The sequence below is a fragment of the Peromyscus leucopus genome, chromosome 2, assembly GCF_004664715.2.
Source record: "Peromyscus leucopus breed LL Stock chromosome 2, UCI_PerLeu_2.1, whole genome shotgun sequence".
Lineage (NCBI taxonomy): Eukaryota > Metazoa > Chordata > Mammalia > Rodentia > Cricetidae > Peromyscus > Peromyscus leucopus.
In genome coordinates, this window is record NC_051064.1 from 26941936 (window position 1) to 26961152 (window position 19217).

Sequence of the window (19217 nt, forward strand, 5' to 3'; positions counted from 1 at the left end):
CTGAGACAGCTGATTCAATGAGGAATGTAGAAAGAATGATATGACTGTAATTTACTTGCTGTATAAATTTTGTGTGTTCAGTCTTACATTGCAATATCAATTAATTGCAGCTGGGTCAGTATTTGCATATTTAAGACTTCTGCTATGATAGTACCACTAGGCCAAAGTACAGAGCCGAGATAGCAGGACCTAGATTTCCAAGGGAAAAACCCTACATCCCTTCCGGGTCTCCACGTCACACTTTGTGGCTGATACAGGCTGTGATCCTCCATTATTGTCAGCCAGGGCTGTGACATTTTCAAATTCATTTTGCTTTCATCCATACAAAGTTGGCAGAGAGTGATGCAGACACATGTGGTTTCCCATGCTACCCTGGCCAAGACAAAATCCTTGGTTTTTTTTTTGTTTTTGTTTTAAAGAACCAAATGGAAAATGTGATATTTAGAAACTTTAAAAAGTATATCTTATCATAAGTAAATTTACATTCCATGAAAACTTGAGAAAACTGAGATTGTCAAGAAGTCCCTGGGGGCTGGAGAGACAACTCAGTGGTTGATGACACTTTCTGCTCTTGCAGAAGAACTGGGTTCAAATCTCAGCGCCCACATGAAGGCTCACAACCCCCTGTGACCTCAGTCCTGGCGGACCTGATGCCTTCTTCTGGACTCCAGTGGGTTCTAGGCATGAAAATCATGCACGTACAAACGTAGTGCCCGTACACATGTAGGCAAAGCATCCATACACATAAAATAAAATGGAAATAAAAAATAAAAAGAATTCCTCAGAGTACGCCTCTGCTCAAATCTTGGTGTAGTTCCTCCTAGTCTGAGAAGCTAATACTTGGCTCTAAGGAAGCATTCATTAATAGTAGGTCTTTGGGCATCTTTTGTTGGTGATCCCCAAATTCAATAAATTGGAGGCTTCCTATTAAGCTAGTGGGTCCTACACCTGAGTATAGCCCAGAGTGTGAGGATGAGAGCCTGATGCAAGAGAGAGAGAAAAGATGAAAGGAATTACCAAAACAGACAGAACCTGCGGGCCAGAATTTGGCCTGAGACAGACAGGAAAGCAAGAAATGATGCCTCTGAGAAGCCCACTGCCTAGCTCAGTGACGGTCAGAGGCTTGAACCCCTCACCACTCTCCAGAGTGGGACACTGGCTGGACACTCACCCATCCAGACTTCTCCAAACTGTCCTGCGCCGAGCTTTTTCACCAACTTAATGGACTCCCGGGGGATCTCCCAGGCATCTTTATCCCACGGCTTCTGTGGTTTGGGACTAATGCATGCCTTTTCCAATCTCCTGCATAGACCATCAGACTGCTCTAAAGTGAAAGGAAGAACAAACGTTAAGACATGCATGCAGGACTGGTGAGATGCTCAGTGGGCAAAAAAAAACTTGCTGCCAAGCCTAACAACCTATAATAAATCCTGGATTCCCCAACACATACACAATAAATAAATGCGAATAAGAAGGAGCAGAAGCAGAAGAGGAAGAAGAAGGAGGAGGAGAAGAAGAAGAAAGGAAGAAAGGAAGGAAAGAAGAAAGAAAGAAAGAAAGAAAGAGAGAGAGAGAGAAAGAAAGAAAGAAAGAAAGAAAGAAAGAAAGAAAGAAAGAAAGAAAGAAAGAAAGGAAGGAAGGAAGAAGGAAGGAAAAGAAGAAATGCAAGCAACATAGTGTGTAGCCATGGCAGATGGGTGCCAGGGTCCCCTTAAATTCCAAAAATCAGAATCTCAAGTCTCCTATATAAAATAATGTAATACTTTATATGCATATCTTATTTTAAATCATCCTTGTATTACTTATATTACCAAATATAATGTAAACACTATGCTGTAATCCTGTATTGTTTAGGGAGTGCTGACAAGACATGCTTGGTGCAGATGCATTTAAAGATACTTGGCTGAATCCCTAATGCAGAACCTATACGGTACATTCTTTTTGTTTTAGAAGTGCCTATACAGGAGACCTTGAATAAGCGGTTATTCTTATAATGTCCAGTGTAATACCATCTAAAATGCTGATGGGAGTAACTTTTGCATAATCACAATTTCAAAATTACTAGAAGACAATTTGAAACATTTTATTTTATTCCCTAACACTGCCAGCATATAAAAACAAAAACAATAAAGACAGTGATAGACTATCACACAAAAACATATTCTGATTCCTGATTCCTCGTAAGCTTAGTGGCACATGGGCAGGGGCGTAGTTAGGTTACTCCTACACTTCAGAACAGGGTCACAGTACTACAAGCCCCCAACATCTCAACCAGAAGCATTAGTGAATGGGAATGAGAGAGGGAGGAAGGATTCTGTAAGCCCAGTCCCTTGCTCTCTCCATACTGCCTTTGCTCCATGTTTTTGGACCTAAGAGAGCCTTTTAGATCAGGCAGCAGGAAGAAGCCACAGCAGCTCCTGCATCTTCAGTCACAAGGAAAGGACCCAAGGACACAGAGGTGAGCTTCACAAGACTAGAAACTGGTACTGGGCACAAGGCATCGACTTGCTGCTTTTAAATATATCCTTAGAGCCATGCTGCGCACTTTTACCATGGACACATATTCCTTTTACATATATGCATTGCACTCAGAGGCACAGATCTGCATATCTCCTATTTTGAATATTTGCACACATTAAGAATATGCATTATGCAAAAATAATCTATACTTTCCTCCACAGGAAGGGGGAGCATTGGATGTTAAATAGCTCATACCAAGGAAGAAGGCCATGGCAAATGCAGCAGCAATCTCACTCTGGATGTAGTGATAACCCCAGTTAGAGTGCGCAACTTAATGGTTTCCACTTTATCCAGAATGAAAGTGTGCCTTCACAACCAACCGTGTTCACCTCCAGTCTATTACTCAGATAAAAGTGTGACTACACAACCAACCTGTGTTCACCTCCAGTCTAGTATTCGGCAGCTCGCATGAGCTGACAGCTACCATGTAGATTAGAAAACTGGCAGACTTAGTCAACTGTAGGGATTTAAGGGTCTGAGCGCATTTACTGAAGGCTGCATTAAGCTGGGGTGTTCAGAAGACAAGGCCAATGGGATGCATTTTCAACTTATTTCAATTCCCAATAAGTTTATTAGAATACATGCTTATTAGAAGTCAAGGAGTATCGACATATTGAGTTCGTACTACTTGTAGAATATTATCTACCACATTACCCGAAAGAAAATTTTCATACAAAGTAGTATCTGCCACTTGTTACTAATCATTACAAAAATAATCTGCCTCTCCCAACATCCAGTGTTTACTTACTTTGGTAATGCTTAATCATGTCACTTATACAGGGAAAAGTGATCCGTGGAGAGATGTAATAACCCCCATTGTCCAGACTTCTAATTTTGTAGTGTTTAATAACATCACCATGCACGGGGTCATAATCTCTGACAGACAGAGAGAAGCTTCCTGTGGGAGAAAGTTAAGAGGAGAACATGCCTATGTGTTATTAATAAGGTCTTTATTATACTACACTGTGGTACATTTTCTCATAAAATGTATAATACAATATGTATGTTTATAATGTATCATATATGTGATATATCACATAATGTATCATATATGTGATATATCATATGTATTACATAATGTATCATATAATGTATTATATTATATAAAATATCACAATACCTACCCTGCAGCCAGGTGTCATGATATTTTAACCCAAGCACTTGGGAGGCAGAAGCAGGTGAACCTGGCCAGTTCTAGGCTAGCCAAGGCTACACAGTGAGACCCTGCTTCAATGAGGAAAATAAAAGATCCTATAAAAATTTGACTTGATAAATGACAATAGCATTTTGTTTGCTAGGCAAGTACCCAACACATCATATTCCTTCTCCACCACAATTTTCTGAAATAATTTATCTGAATAGAAAAATTATTTTGCATTTCCTCTTGATATTCAGGACTCACTTTCATGATAACACAACAAGACTGGAAGTGTGCTATGACCTGGCCATAATTATGGTTGTTTTTTATTTATTAACACTAATCATTTGAGTTTATTGTTTGTTATCAAAATATGAAATTTTCACTCTGAAAGGGTTTGCACAATGGCTAGGCAGGGAAAAAGAACTTTCTGTATGAGCCTGATAACCTGAATTCAACCCATAGAACCCATGAGGGAAGGAGAGAACTGAGTCTCACAGTTGCCTTCAGATCTCACACCTGTGCCTTGACAGGCAGGAATGCACACACGTACACACACACACATACACACACACACAAACAACAACAACAACAACAACAACAATAATAACATATTTAAAATAAAAAATATTTAAGCGTGGCGCACACCTTTAACCACAACACTCAGGAGGCAGAGGCAGGGATCTCTGAGCTTGAGGTCAGCTTAATTTACATATTGATTTGCAGGCAGGCCAGGGGCTACATAGAAAGGCTCTGCCACAAAACAAAAAAACAAAACAAAACAAAACAAAACAAAACAAAACCACCCCTTTTATTACCAGAGCTACTATATTCTTCATTTTATTCATCCTGGAATGGTTTTTGAAGTGATTCCCTGGGCTAGGGCTGTAGCTCAGTAGTAAAATGTTGCCTAGCATGCACAGGGCCCTAGGCTCCATGTCTAGGAAGAGTCCCTGAGTCCCTGTGCAGTCTTCTTCAAGGTCTCCAACCATTCACCCACCTTTTAAAGTCTCGCTTTCTCTGATAAGAAAAGCTCCTGCACTGTTCCCTGGTGCCAGAAGCTGCCGTTCTGCATCCTTCCTGGTTATGTCCTTGAAGAACCACCTGTGAAGATATTTTCACATTTCACAGGTGTTGTGGCAGGGAGGGAAAAGATGATGTGCGTGTGAACAAGCAATGTAATGCAGCATTCAGAAACAGCAAGATGGCCATGTGCCAGGACTCACTCTTCTGTCTCTAAGGTGTTGACCTTGGCCACGTAGTTGCTGGGGATGAAGCCTTCTCTCTTTGTTGAAAGGGACTTAGCTTTCCACCATTCCCCATGCCTGGAATGGAAAGAGAAGTCATGACCTACAATGGCAATTGTATTGAGGTGTTTGTTTTGCAGAGTGACGGCAAGTGGGAGCAACCCCGGAATCCCAGAATCCAAGAGGAAAATTTCTTACTTTTCATATGAAAGGTATGTTTAGTGACAGAAGCAAAAAAGCATGCTTACAGCTTCAGTGTGACTCGCTATGTTCAGGGCTGCATAGAAAAGAGTTGGGAAAATGCCCATTTTATAGAAACCAAACATTTCTCACTTCCCCACGTGGCTAAGGTATGTTTTTAAGGATTCTTGTAGCAATCAGAGTCAAAGGAATACTGACTCAGAATTCTCATGTTATACATTTGTAAAAACATCTGCTTTCCCCAGAGATAGGTGCCATGAATAAAGAAAAACAACAACAAAAATAAACCAAAACCAGTTCAGAGTGAGCCTCATCACCATGACACTGCATGACACTGCACTACCCAGAGGGCAGAGGAGAAGGAGGAAGGGCCAGGCCCAGAAGTAGCAGCTGAGCTACAGAAGCAGGGTGGGGGGGTGGGATGGGTCCCTGGAAGACTCCAATATTCCTCTTCAAATGCCCCCCCCCCAGACCTTGTCTGTGAGAGAAAGTCCATAGTAATTAACTGTGAGCTGTACCTGTGAACTGTTTACCCACACAGGCAGCCTGTGCCTGCTACATCTTCAAATTCAGCCAATTGTAGACTGAAAGTATGTAGAACTCCTAGGCTGAACTTTTTACTTTTCCACGCAGGAATATTGAATCCAAGACCTTGCACATGCTAGGAAAACTGTTATGCCTATGTTTTCTTCTTCTTCTCTGTTTAAGCACAACATAAGGCTATTTTTATAGCAACCACAATCACATTGTATTAGACGTGAGACGTCATCCAGAGGTTGTCTGAAGTGTTGGGAGGTCGTAGTGGAAGAGCTCTCCAGGCTCCAGCCCTAATGGGGGAACAATTTGCAGGGGACAGCTGCCTGGAGAGAGAGAGCAATTCTTTGGGGATGTGGCCACTGGTAGATGGCCCCACTCTCATGTATTCATGGGCAGCACTGATTGGATTTAGTTGGTTATGAGAAGGAAAGGAGGAGGATGTGAAGTTGGGAGAGGTGTGAGTGTGGAATGTAGGGGACATTGGAGGAAGTAGAGGAGGTGAATATGAGCATGTGGTCCGGGAACGTGTTCCTGATAGATGCTCAGAGACAACTGTACACACACACACACACACACACACACACACACACACACACACACGCACGCACGCACGCACACACACACACAATGCTCACCACAGTCCTGTGGTGTCATTCCCATTTCAAAAGTTAAAATTCCAAGGAACAGACTGAGTAACTTTTCAAGGTCATGCAACTGTCCGAAGGAAGGGCCATATTTAAACACAGCTCATGCTGAAGCTCTGGACCAGCACTTATCTTGTCTTCCCTAAGGGAGTCTCCCCTTCCCGCCCCCCTCCTCGGGCAGGTCTGGGCCAGGGTACTGCTTCATGCAAATTCAGTACAAGAAGGAAGTTAGATTTAAGTGCTGAGTTCCTTGTTCTCTTTCCTCACTGCCCTGTGCCCTGTGCCCTGACCAGGGTCACATGTGTGAGTCAACATACAAGGGTCAGGGAGACGAACCATCCAAGCAGCTTCAGGGCAGACGCTGCAGCTGAGCAGAGCTTTCCAGCATGACTATGGCGAACCCTTGGAAATCACACCAACTGGCCCGTGAGCCCTGTCTAAATCTATGCAATATAACAAATGAAAATGGCCTTTCAAGCCTGTGTATATCCGTGTGTGCATGTGTGTGCGTGTGTGTTCATGAATGTGCTGATGCACTTGTGTTTGCAGGTATACATCACAGATGTACATGGGTGTACATGCCAGAAGATGGCCTCATCTATCGTTCTTTGGATGCTGCCTATCTTGTTTTTAAAGACCATCTCTGAAGCCTGGGACTTGCCAAGTATGCTAGACCGGCTGCCAGAGAGTCCTCAGGGATCCACCTGTCTCCAGCTCCTCAGGGCTGTGCCAACATACCCCACCTTTTCTTTTTTAAAGGTGGGTCCTGGGAACTAACTCAGGTTTGAGCTATTTCCCAAACTCCACAGTGGCCATTTTAAGTAGCATGCCACACAGAGCCAAACTTCTTAGGTAGCACATTGGTAAAGAAAGAAACTAATGTCTGTCCTTGTTGGGAAAAAACGACAGAGGTGCACACAGCCACACTGGGAAGGGAAATTCCTTCTGCTCTATCCCTGCTGCCTAAGCAAAGCAAAAGAGCAATCTGCAAGAGTCATGGCCAAGGTGCTACCAGGGCCTGGGCACACTTACTCTTCCAGGACTTTCATCTTTTCTCCTTTCTTGAAGGACAAGTCATCTGGGTGGATGCCATCATAAGGGTACAAGGCTACCACAATGTCCCCTTGCTCTTCTGGATCTAAGAAGAAAAGATATAAACAAAGCCCTTTCAAAACCTATCAACATAAACACAAACGAAGGGAAGCAGTGGAGAGAAAGGCTGGGGAAGGAAGCTGCGTACAAATAACACGAGCTGCACATTGTGTACACCAAACCCACAGGAACCTACTGTAATTTCAAAATTATGTTTAGGAAAGGATGCACCTCTGATCATGGCAGCACTGTCATGGTCCCCAAAGGCAGAAGGCACTTTAGTATCCATCAGTGGAATGAACAACACAAGATATATACGTACAAAATAGAATAATAGTCAATTAGAAGGAATTGAAATCCTGATATAATGTATTGTGAGTCAACACAATATACTGTAGATGAGCCTTGAAGACCTTATGTTAGGTTAAATGAGCCAGGCACAAAATGACAAAGACTGTATATTTCCAGTTCACATGTGCTATCTAGTGCAATCAAACCCATAGGACAGAAAGCATAATGGTGGCTGCCTGGAGCAGAAGGGAGTGGAGAACCATGAGTGTTTAATGATAGAATTCCACTTGTGATAATGAAAACTTTCTCTGATGGATGCTGGTGAGGCTTGCACAGCAATATGTACTTCCTGCCTCTGAACTCGACACTTAAAAAATGGCTAAAGGTGTGATAAACTTACATTACATATATTTTCCTACAACAACAAACAAAACATTAATTATATTGTTAAGAAAACATACCTTTTGTTTGAAACCTCTGTCCTGGTAAAAGTTGAGATTCTGGAACCTACGAAAGAGTATTTGTTAGGGAAAACAAGTCATGTTCAGGTTTTTCTTTTCACATGCATGTTGCCCATCATTTTTTCTAACAGCCACGAATGAGGTTTAGATTTGCAGGTACTAAGCGGGGAAGAAGCGCTGAACAGAAATCTTATAGGGTGATGTCACTGACACCAGGGCTTAGAGCAAGGCTCCTGTGCTCAGGGCTGTCATCTGCAGGTCCCACCTCTACAGTCATTTTCAGGACTTTTCCTGGACGTGTAGTCCTTAGTCTATGTCAACAGATCAAGTGGGTATGGCTGCAGGAGATGGGGACTAGATGCCAACCACCATGATTTTTTCTCTTGTTTTTAACACAACTCCAATGTTTGAGGTAGCAGTTTGCCCAGCGTGATACCTGCTTCTAGACTTACAGCCCCCTATGCTTAAGGGAAAGAAGCATGTCATGAGCTCACTGGTTGGGTGGGGCCTTGGTAAAATGTGCCTCTTTCTGCCTTGAAAGAATTAAAGGTTGGAGGTACAGCAGCCATGGAAACCCAACTGTAGATAGGGCCAGTACAGCAAAACATCGAAGTAACAGAACCCTAATAACTGAGAAGTTGTCACCAGCCTAACTCCATGTTTCCTGAACTTATTTAAACATTTGATCAGGTCTATCACTAACAGACAAACACAAGCCCAACAGAGTGAGGCTTTCTTGTCTGACCCTGACATTGTCCCTATAGGGGTCAGGGTCACTCCCAGTTATGACAGCAGCAGGGTGCATCACTGGGCAGACCCTGGTAGCACAGAGGACATGTGAGGTACCTTCTAATCCAAACCTATTCACATAGAGCACTGCTGGGGGGTGATGACCTCTTCTAAGTTCGTGCTGATAGGGCCTAAACTTCAAACCATCTCCTCTGCTTCTCCTCGAGAGTCAGTTCATGGAACAGGACCAAAATGTTTATACTGACATATAAATTCTGCTGAGAGTGAACCCATAACATCTCCAATTCACTGAGGGGAAGGACAAAGGCACAGGAAGCCATGGGCCCATATTAACACTCAAGACTTAAAGAAATCTTATGCTGCTGTTTTAACCATTTAGATTTGCATAATTAAGAATTATAGTCTATTGGATATGATTTAGAAGAAGCAATTAAATGAGAAATTAAATATTTCTGAAATCAGCAAGCTGATCTGCAAATACCAGGAGATGAATTAAAGCACATTTTTATACAAAACTGTTGGCTGCCTAGGTTGGCCCTGAAATGTGTGCACCAAAGGATTAAAGGATCCCTCTAGAAATGGGGAATGCAGGTCATGCTAGTGCACCCAGCCCATTTTAACCACTTTTTTAAGACCAAAACTCATACATGTGGCCCCATAACACCATTCTAGATCTCTCTTGAGTAGATTTTCCTCAAGTGTTGTTGACTTCATATCAGTTCACTTCACCTCCTTTCAGAGCCCTGTATAATCAATGGGGTACACGTATTTTTTACATGTGGCAAAGGCTGAGAGCTCTACTTATGAGGCCAAACTAAGCAACTTATGGAGAACATCTGTGGCCACAGACAACCTGAACTAAATTTTTTTCTGGTGAGTGTTAAGGAACTAATAGATTTTAAACACACTCACTATTGCTTTCCACCTTACTTGTAATCTTTTTTACAATGAGTATTTTTTTATTAGTCCCCCTTGCTTTCCTAAATAAAAGACACCTGAACAAGTAAACAAAACAAACAGACCAAAACAAACAAATGAAACAAAACAGCCCTTGGATTTCAAAGCACACAAAACTATAGTATTTGCTAAGAGAAATAAACAAAAACTTTTTTTTTTGTTTGTTTGTTTTCCTAGACAGGGTTTCTCTGTGTAGCTTTGCGCCTTTCCTGGAACTCACTTGGTAGTCCAGACTGGCCTTGAATTCACAGAGATCCGCCTGGCTCTGTCTCCCAAGTGCTGGGATTAAAGGCATGCGCATAAACAGAACTTTTAATGAGAACTTTGAAGTATACAAGAAAACTACCATGATGCCAGTGCCTTTTACTTTTCTATTAGTTACATTTATTACTATCTTTGCATAAATGAATAAAGCTTTTTTTTTTTTTTTTTAAAGTAACTCTTGGCTGGTGGTGGCGCACACCTTTAATCCCAGGACTCACGAGGCAGAACCAGGAAGATCTCTGTGAGTTTAAGACCAGCCTAGTCTACAGACCAAGATCCAGGACAGCCACCAAAGCTACACAGAGAAACTCTGTCTCAAAAAACCAAAAACCAAACAAAAACCAAAAATAAACAAAGAGAGAGAGAGAGAGAGAGAGAGAGAGAGAGAGAGAGAGGAATATATACAATTATATAAAAAATAGACAGTTAAAAAAAGTCTTTAAAGAGACAGTACTATGTTAATGTTAAAACCTTGCTTTTTAATTAAACAATAAAGGGGAAATGCTGTGGGATAATGCTCTTGTACACTGGTTTAATAAAACACTGATTGGCCAGTATCCAGACAGGAAGTACAGGCGGGGCAAGCAGACTAGGAGAATTCTGGGAAGAAGAAAGGCAGAGTCACGAGTCACCAGCAAGACACTCAGGAAGCAAGATGACAAGGCAGAACTGAGAAAAGGTACCAAGCCATGTGGCTAAACATAGATAAGAGTTATGGATTAATTTAAGTGTAAGAGCTAGTCAGAAATAAGCCTGAGCTAATGGCTGAGCAGTTATAATTAATATAAGTCTCTGTGTGTTTACTTGGGGCCAAGAGGCTGTGTGATGCAGGTGGGAGAGATTTGTCTTGACCACAGGGCTGGGCAGGACTGGAGAAACATCCGACTACAGATATGCACCACCATACCTGGCCAAATTGTCAATAAAACAACTTGGGCTAAATTGGAATAAGTTGTTTTCTGTTTTAATCTCAGACAGTTCATAAAACCCGGGGTATGGAGTGGTGATGGTGGTTTACAGGCATCCAATGGGAGACTACACACCAGGGGACAAGCTCCAAAGTAACACAAGTATAAAGTTATAGCTATCCTAAGTTCCTAGTTCCCTGAGTCCTTACAATATGGCATCATTTCTTTTCCAAATGTATCAGGTGCCACATCACTCATATAAAGTTTCTAATGTGTACTGCTGTGTAAAGTTTGGAGACTGAACTAGATATGCTTTTTCTTAACTTTTTACTCCACTATCACAAATCATAACAACCTCAGTCATTGTAGTATTTTAAATTAGTTGAAGAAAAGACAAGATAGAATAAAATGTAAATAGATAAAATGTGCCCCAAACACACACTAGCATGTGTTTTAGCTTCTGGTCTAAATCCAGCAAATTCTTTTGCCCCTAGAACATTGAGGTGATCTCACTACCTACCCTGAGTCATGCAGGCCTGGGTATATGCTGGGTCTTTCATTAGTAGTATGAAAAATGCATTTCTCCATACTAAAAGTACAACTAAAGACCTGATTATCATCTAGTAAGTGGCTAGATTATCCCTAAAATCTCTATGCATTCTTCAAAGGATTAAGTTACAAAGCATATAAAACTTACATGGGGTCTATGTAATCAATATGATTATTTTTTGCATGCAAAGATTGGGGTTTAAATTGCACAGCCATGCTCTGATCCTGCTGTGGAATCTCTCCCCTGAGACTATTCTACTTACTGGCCTTTGCTGTTTATTGGACGTTGGATCTCTCACATAAATAGTTCGGTCAGTGTTACGTACTGGTTGAGTCTTCAAATCTACTCCATCGTCATGCAGACTGTCTTTCCTTTTTGATTTTATACATCCCATATTTCCTGTTGGAACAGAAAAGCAATGGCATTGTTTTTCAGTCAATCCAGAACTGGTGTAAAGCCATTCAGATCTCATATTAAAGAAGAGCAAAAAGAACACACTTTCATTCATTGTTATACACTGATTAATATAATCAAAGGTGGATGCTGTTTGGAAACAGGTTATCTTGGTTATTCATTTGTTCCTTCCTTCATTTACTTAAAACTACTGAGCTTCTCTCCTTTACCCCAACCCAACATAAGTCCTACTATAAAGGTGCTCCTATTTTTGTGGCAAAGGTATGTGAATCGGCATCACAGTATGGTCTAGTGAGTCTATGACACAGGCTACATGAGTCCTAATAGTGGACAGGACTTCTAATTCAGGCAAGAAGAAAAGGAGCTGGTCCAAGAAGCTTCTTGAAGGTTGAGATGAGACGGATTTAAATCTGGTGGCAAAATTAGCAAAGGGGTTCCAGGGAGGATTTTCAGATGCATCTATAGAGACCCCAGAGAATTTGGTCCCAAGAACTAGTGCAAGAAGAGTGAATCCTTTAGTGAAGAAGCAGTCAGGAAAGGCCAGGTGTCAGGGCTGGAGACAGAGACCACGGTGGGTACAAAGCTATCAGTTTAGTTTGTGTTCCCTGAAGACAAGTGAAACATCCTGTCTGAAGAGTGTGAGGGGAAGATCAAGGCTAGAGACATCACAGGTCGGTGTGGTTCACAGGTCTACTGTAAAAGGCTTGGGAACCTACAAAGCTGGTGGTGGCCTTCGTCAAGACTGGAAATAAGGGAGACACAGGCAAGGGAGAAAGGATCATTCAGATGATCCAGTCTGGGAGGCTTCCTAGCAAGATATCTGAGCTTGCAAGTCAGGAAAGGTGGCAGTAGTAAATGAACAATGACATCATCTACACCTCTCAGCCGTGACCACAGACAGAACGGAGGGTGAGTGCCGGAACAAATGTTTGTTTGCTCTGGGTTACCCCTGGCCTCAGCCCAAGCCCCACTGCCCCAGAAGGAGTCCAAGACTGGTGTAGAAACTAAGTTGACTCAGTCTTTGAGGAAGTGCCTGAAATAAAGTAATTATGTTATCATCTCAAAAAATTTTTTTCAAAAATCAAAAAGAAGAAGAAGAGAAGGAACAAGTGGTACCTGGTCCCAAATAGCCACAGAATAAGAAAGAGTTCAGGGATGAAAACAAGAGGCAGGTGCTTCACAAAAGTCTCAGGAACTTGGCTGCCAACCCAACCAGTGAGGCAGGATTGAGCTCTGGGTGACTGACCACCTTTGTATCTCCCAATGCCGCCCCCTCTTCCCTAATCTGCTGGCTGGAGATGAGACAGAAGAGATTTTCCAGGATTTTAATGAACCCACTGTCTTCTCAGATCACCAGCTCACTGAATAAAGTGTGGCTTTAAGATTCAATTCCTGGCTCTCTCCACTGGCTTGTTAAGTGGCAGGCAGCAGGAACGGAACCAGTACAGCTCTGCACACTGCCCTCCTCCCACAGCTTTGACAAGCTCTGGGGACCAGGCAGGGTGTGAGGTCTCTGAAGGCCAGCCACTCCTTTTCTGAAACTAGTGAAGTGGCAAGCAGTAGTTCCCAGAATAAAGGGGAAGCAAGCACTTTGCTTCACAACAGACTTTCTTCTTCTTTTCACAGCCTGAGTTTCTAAAATGGAGATGGGTTTTGGAGTTGATCTGTAAATAAGCATAAGTTTGTTCCCCAATCCATTCTTCACCCATTCCCAAAACTGCTGTCCAACTGACCATCCCTTATGATGGCACTTTATACATGAAGAAACACAGTGACAGAAAACCCTGGAATCCAGGCCCGTGAGCACAGAGAAGCTCCAGAGAGAGGGCAATGTCTGGGCTCCCAGCAGGAGCTGAGCATCCTGTTTGTCCACAGTACCGCTCTGCCATACTGCCCCAACACCTAAAACAGCACTGCTGCTCCAGCCCCCCTCCCTTCCCCCTCCTCCTCTTCTTCCTCCTGCTCCTCCTCCTTTTCATTTTTAAATGTTTGACAGGGTCTCAGTCTGTACCCCAGGTGACCAGGAACTTGCTCTGTCCTCCAGGCTGGCCTCAAACTCACTTTGACCTGCCTGGCTGGCCATGCCCAGCTCAGCCTATCAGTGAGAGAGGGTATAGGTGTATCACTTCAGACACCAAGCTTTGTGCTGACAACAGACTCACGTGAGTCGTTCTGATGAAAATATCAGAGGTGAAGGCAGGCGACACGGTACAACCCATCTCAGGCTCCAGTTTCATGAGACAGCATTGGGTGGTAGGAGCCTCTAGAGTGGTCCTTTCCAAAACTGAAGTTTGGAACCAGGGATGGTCATCTGTGAGCTCAGAGCTCAAAGGCTGAGGTTGTAAGATACAGTTCAAGGCCAGTCTGAGCTACACTGTGAGACCCCATCTCAAAAACAAACAAACAACAACAACAAAAAAACCCATTAATTATTTTGTTTTTAAAAAGAAAAGTCACTCGAGTAGAACTAACTTAGTAATTTGTAGGAAATATGGGAGGTGGGAAGACAGAAAAAACTAGAAAAGTCTAGAATGTGCCCTGTTCTAAAAATGACTGGCCTGGAACTTTTATAGGTTCCATATTAAAAGAGACTAGGGGGTGAGGTACAGCTCAGTGTACCCATGAGGGCCAAGGTTCCATCCACAGCACTGCAGGGGACTGAATGACACAGGACCAAGAAGTGGAGTGGGTGACGCAGGGCCACAGCCAGGACAGTTGGGGAGATGGGACACAGGATCAAGATGTGGAGTGGGGGACACAGGACCACAGCCAGGACAGGCGGGGAGATGTGAGGCATCCCCAGTATGATACAAGAAAATGTTTTATAGACTTGGTAAAGGCGCCTTGGAAATGCAGGATGGGGGTGTGTGGGAGTGAGGGTGCAAGTCTTTGCAACTCCCAAAACTTCCGCCACAGTGAGAGGAGGTGGAGGAGAGACAACATGTCTAAATACATGAAAATTAGTGACTCTGGGCAAAGGACATATCTTTTCACCTTTCCCTACAGATTTGAAAATTTCAAAAGGTAAGTTTGTTGAAAAACTTAAGTGGATACTATGAAAAGATATACAAAATTCACTAATTTTTTGCCAGGTGGTGGCACACGCCTTTAATCCCAGCACTTGGGAGGCAAAACCAGGTAGATCTCTGTGAATTTGAGGCCAGCCTGATCTACAGAATTCCAGGACAGCCTGGGCTACACAGGGAAACCCTGTCTCAAAAAACCAAGTTAAAAAAAAGATACAATACAAAATTCATTAATGTTACATATATATATAAAACATGTGGCATGTTGGCGCCTGTGTACACATAGGTATATGTGATTGCGAATGCTTGTTGGTACACGTTATAGCATGTCAAGAAGTGCCACCTTCGTTTCAGCAGGGAGCCACGGAAATTCTCTAAGTGGACGGGCGCAGAGATAAGGAGGACTAACTTTATGGGAAACATTTAGTTGGGCTGGAAGGGCCCATCCTCCAGGCCCTTCGTGTGCAGAAGAGGTGCTGATGGCTGAGGGGGACAAGTGTAAAGTAGCAGGTGGACAGGGCAGGATGTCAATCTAGACCTGTGCTTCCACCGATTATTATTTGTTTTCCCCCCTCACCATCACCGCAGTTAACCCAGAGCCAAATGTTTGTTCTGTGTGATAGACAGAAAGTGAATATACCATGGAGAGCAGTAGCACACCACATCACTCAGGCTGAGCTTCAAGCACGGAGCTCAGTTGTGGGTTCTTGTACACAAACCCAACCAGGTCCTGCAGCTCTTCATACTGCATGGAAGAACCAGAAAACCCCTAAATGCAGTCTATTCCTATCAAAAACTCGAGGTGTTGTTCCACATTCCCAAAGGACATCTTTTATTAAACATATAATGTGCTGACCTTCTTGTTTAATCCCTGAAGAAACTCACTGTCCACCGCATCCTGATGCTCACTTCATAGAGGACAGAACTGGGGCCGGGAGAAGTTAGATAAGTTCAAAACTGCAGCTGGTGAGTGGATCAGCCGGGCCTCCCTTCCACACCACCTAGGCTGGTGTCAGGCTAATGCCACAGCCCATGCGCTTACCATTTCCCCACATAATAGCTGCTTGGAAGTACATATTTTATTAACACCCCTAAAATAGATCATCTTCATAGGCTGCCTCTTAAGATGCTATAAAATGATTCACCACAAGAACCAGTAATAAGATTAATAATACAATGAGATCAGAGTCAGGACCAAGGGAAAGAGGTGAGAGCAATGTGCTTATGCCATTGGTGACTTACCTAGCACAGCTGAGCTGTGCTCACTCTGGGTTTACTTCAGGGACAGTATAAATCACCAGGGGAGAGGAAAGGGGCCATCCTTCTTCAGGGACAGTGTGTGCTCCTGTTAAGAATTCTAATTATATATTCAATGGCCTTAGTGAAATGCCATGGACGATACTGTGTGCATTGTTTCTTCTTAGTATTATACATCTTTCCTTTTCTCTTCATACTACTTCTATGTAGCCAAGGCTGGCCTTGAACTTGTAATCCTCCTGCCTAAGGTTCCCCAGTGCTGGGATTTCAGGAATGTGCTACCATACTCAAATCTGTATCATAGCATTTCTAGTAGTAAATAAAGACATTTATTTACTTTATTATTAAAAGTAATTATTGTCCAGGAGGAGGGGAATGGGAGTGTTAACTAAAATTGAGAGTGTAAAAGAACTCTTATGGAAAATCATTACTTTGTAATGTTAATTTTAAAATATAAAAATAAAATAAAGAGGGCTAGAAGGTAAAAGTGCCTGCCCAAAGTCTGACAGCCTGAGTTTCATCCCTGGGACCTACATAGTAAAAGAACCTCTTATGTATGCTTTGGCATGTGAACACACATCACCTCAAAAATGTAATAAAAACAGTTTTTTTTGGTGGGGCTGAATACAGATATTCAATATGGATGGACAGTGCTTCTCCAGGAGACTTGAATTGTTGTGGAATATTTGTACACTGTGTGAAATGTATTGCTGTGATTGTTGTAATAAAAAGCTGAACGGCCAATAGGTAGGCAGGGGGTATAGGTGGGACTTCTGGGCAGAGAGAGAGGAAGGAGGAGATGAATCCAGGCACATGTGGGATATGCCAGTGGGACATACAGTACAAATAGAGGACACATGCTGCATGAGCTACTACACTAACCAAGCCACCCTACAGGATGTAGATAAAAACAAACAGGTTAATTTAAATTATAAGAGCTAGTGGGACAAGCCTAAGCTAAAGTTGAGCTTTCATAATTAATAATTCCTCCTGTCATTATTTGTGAGTTGGTGGCCCAAAGAAAAACCCATCTACAATGAATTACTAAAAATCTTAGTGCCAAGCATGAGATGCCTGCCTATGAATTATTAGTCAGGAAGGCCCCAAGAGCCCCCCAAACAACATGGGCTATTGTCACTGTTCTTGGATGCCGACCATTGCTATGTGGAAAACCCCACTGCTGAAACATCACCCACTTTAGATACAAGACATAGAGAAATAAAGCTTGAATTGACCTGAAAACTTTCTCTATCCTGGTTACGTTCTCACGGTGCCAGACATAGCTATGTAGATCTTTGAGAGAGGAGAAACATCACTGGATTACCCAGAGTGAACCCTGAATACTATACTACCAATCTGCCAGAAGTGCCCACAAGTGGAATGTAGGTTATGAGGTAACCAACATCTTTCTGACTGGATCTAAAGCCTGCTCCACAGGAAAGAATTCTGCCTACTGCTATAAACATGGTTAAAAGTCCGTATCTCAGGAGTTCATAGGCCCAAGTGAGGGAACATACTCCTACTGTTTTGCTAACTGAATGTTTTCAAACTGTCTTGAAAATATTTACATTTATACTCATGGCTTAGTGCTATTCTCAATCTTGGCCAGATAAGCTTCTCTTTGCAGTGTATAGCAGATAATGCTGAGACTCATAACTAGTCAAAGTGTTAAGATTGAGTGATGGATGAGTGACTTCTGCCCTAAATGTGGCATCTATCATCTCCTCCAAAGCTCAGAGAACACCATGGAAGTTGGGGGTGGGAAGAAAGTAAGCGCCTGAGGAGCCCAAGGATGGAGAGGATGCAGGGAGAGGTTGTGTGGACATCCCTAGGATGGAGAGGATGCTGGAGAAGCTGTGTGGACATCCCTAGGATGGAGAGGATGCTGGAGAGGCTGTGTGGACATGGCACAGATGTTTTACTCACAGACTCATAGCAGCTTTGGTCACCTGCGTAAGATTGAGTTGAGTCAACAAGATCCATCAATATTTCACAAAGCTAACTAAACTCAGTGGGTTATAAAAGAAAGGAGAGGTTATGGAGGTATGGGGAGGACGTGTTAGGGGTGTCTGCAGAAAGTAAGAGGGAGGAATTGGGGTGGATAGAATCAAGTTACACTGTATGAAATTGTCAATAAATAAAAGATACTATGAACATTTTAAAAAATAAAGTGTGCATTTAAAAAATCATTATCAGGATCTCTGAGTTCAAAGCCAACCTGGTCTACTGAGCAAGTTCTAGGATAGCCAGGGTTGTTAAACAGAGATACCGTCTCAAAAAACCAAAATAAATAAATAAGTAAACAAATATCATTATCCTTCAGGGTTTGGCATATCAATAAAGACAAGTCTGGATCACTGTAAAAGCTCAACTCTGTGGTCTAGAGATGCAAACAGGCAACCTTTTGCTCACCCAGAAGCATACAGCAACACCTAAGAACTGGGAGGCTGATGACTTCTCTTTCTAGAAGTTTCTTTCATGAGAACAAGTATTCATTTGTATGGGTAGTCCACATTTAAGGAACTTACAATAGTAAATGAATGATTTTTTTTTTAAACCAAAGAACATGTTCTAGAACATCAGACTGCAACTCCTTGTTCCCAGCCTGCTTCTTCGGCTCTATCTGTAACAAGGTCTAATGATTGCTGCCTGCAGGATAAGAAAGCCACTCTGCACCTGGACTCCCTGGTCACTGCTTCCGGGATCTCTTCATCGGCAATCCTATAGGACCTCAGGATGTTCACAGCAACTTTATTCATATTATAAACAGAAACCAATAACTATCACTAAATTTGGGCAAAATGACATTTCTATGCTACATCTATTCATTTTGTGTCAGCTACATAAAGGCTCTTTTTGTTGTTGTTGTAATTACCCATTGATCAAATTAGCAGAACTTAGAACCAAAATAGGAACTGATATTCCAGTTTCTCCCCAAGGAATCTGACTTTTAGTCATCA

At 42.5% G+C, this 19217-nt stretch overlaps 1 protein-coding gene across 2 annotated transcripts in view; it reads right to left on the reverse strand.

Moving 5' to 3' along the window:
* The window catches only part of Lyn (LYN proto-oncogene, Src family tyrosine kinase), a 123572-nt gene that overhangs the window by 53250 nt on the left and 51105 nt on the right, over positions 1-19217 (reverse strand). The window contains exons 2-8 of one of the 2 annotated variants that reach the window (XM_028894336.2): positions 11886-11959; positions 8132-8177; positions 7320-7425; positions 4885-4983; positions 4659-4762; positions 3269-3418; positions 1172-1324 (exon numbers count right to left, since the gene is read on the reverse strand). In XM_028894336.2, coding sequence (XP_028750169.1) covers positions 1172-1324; positions 3269-3418; positions 4659-4762; positions 4885-4983; positions 7320-7425; positions 8132-8177; positions 11886-11954 — 727 coding nt within the window. In that variant the 5' untranslated portion in view covers positions 11955-11959. Of the gene's footprint in view, positions 1-1171; positions 1325-3268; positions 3419-4658; positions 4763-4884; positions 4984-7319; positions 7426-8131; positions 8178-11822; positions 11960-19217 lie in introns of both variants that reach the window. The other variant, XM_028894335.2, reaches the window with a different exon arrangement.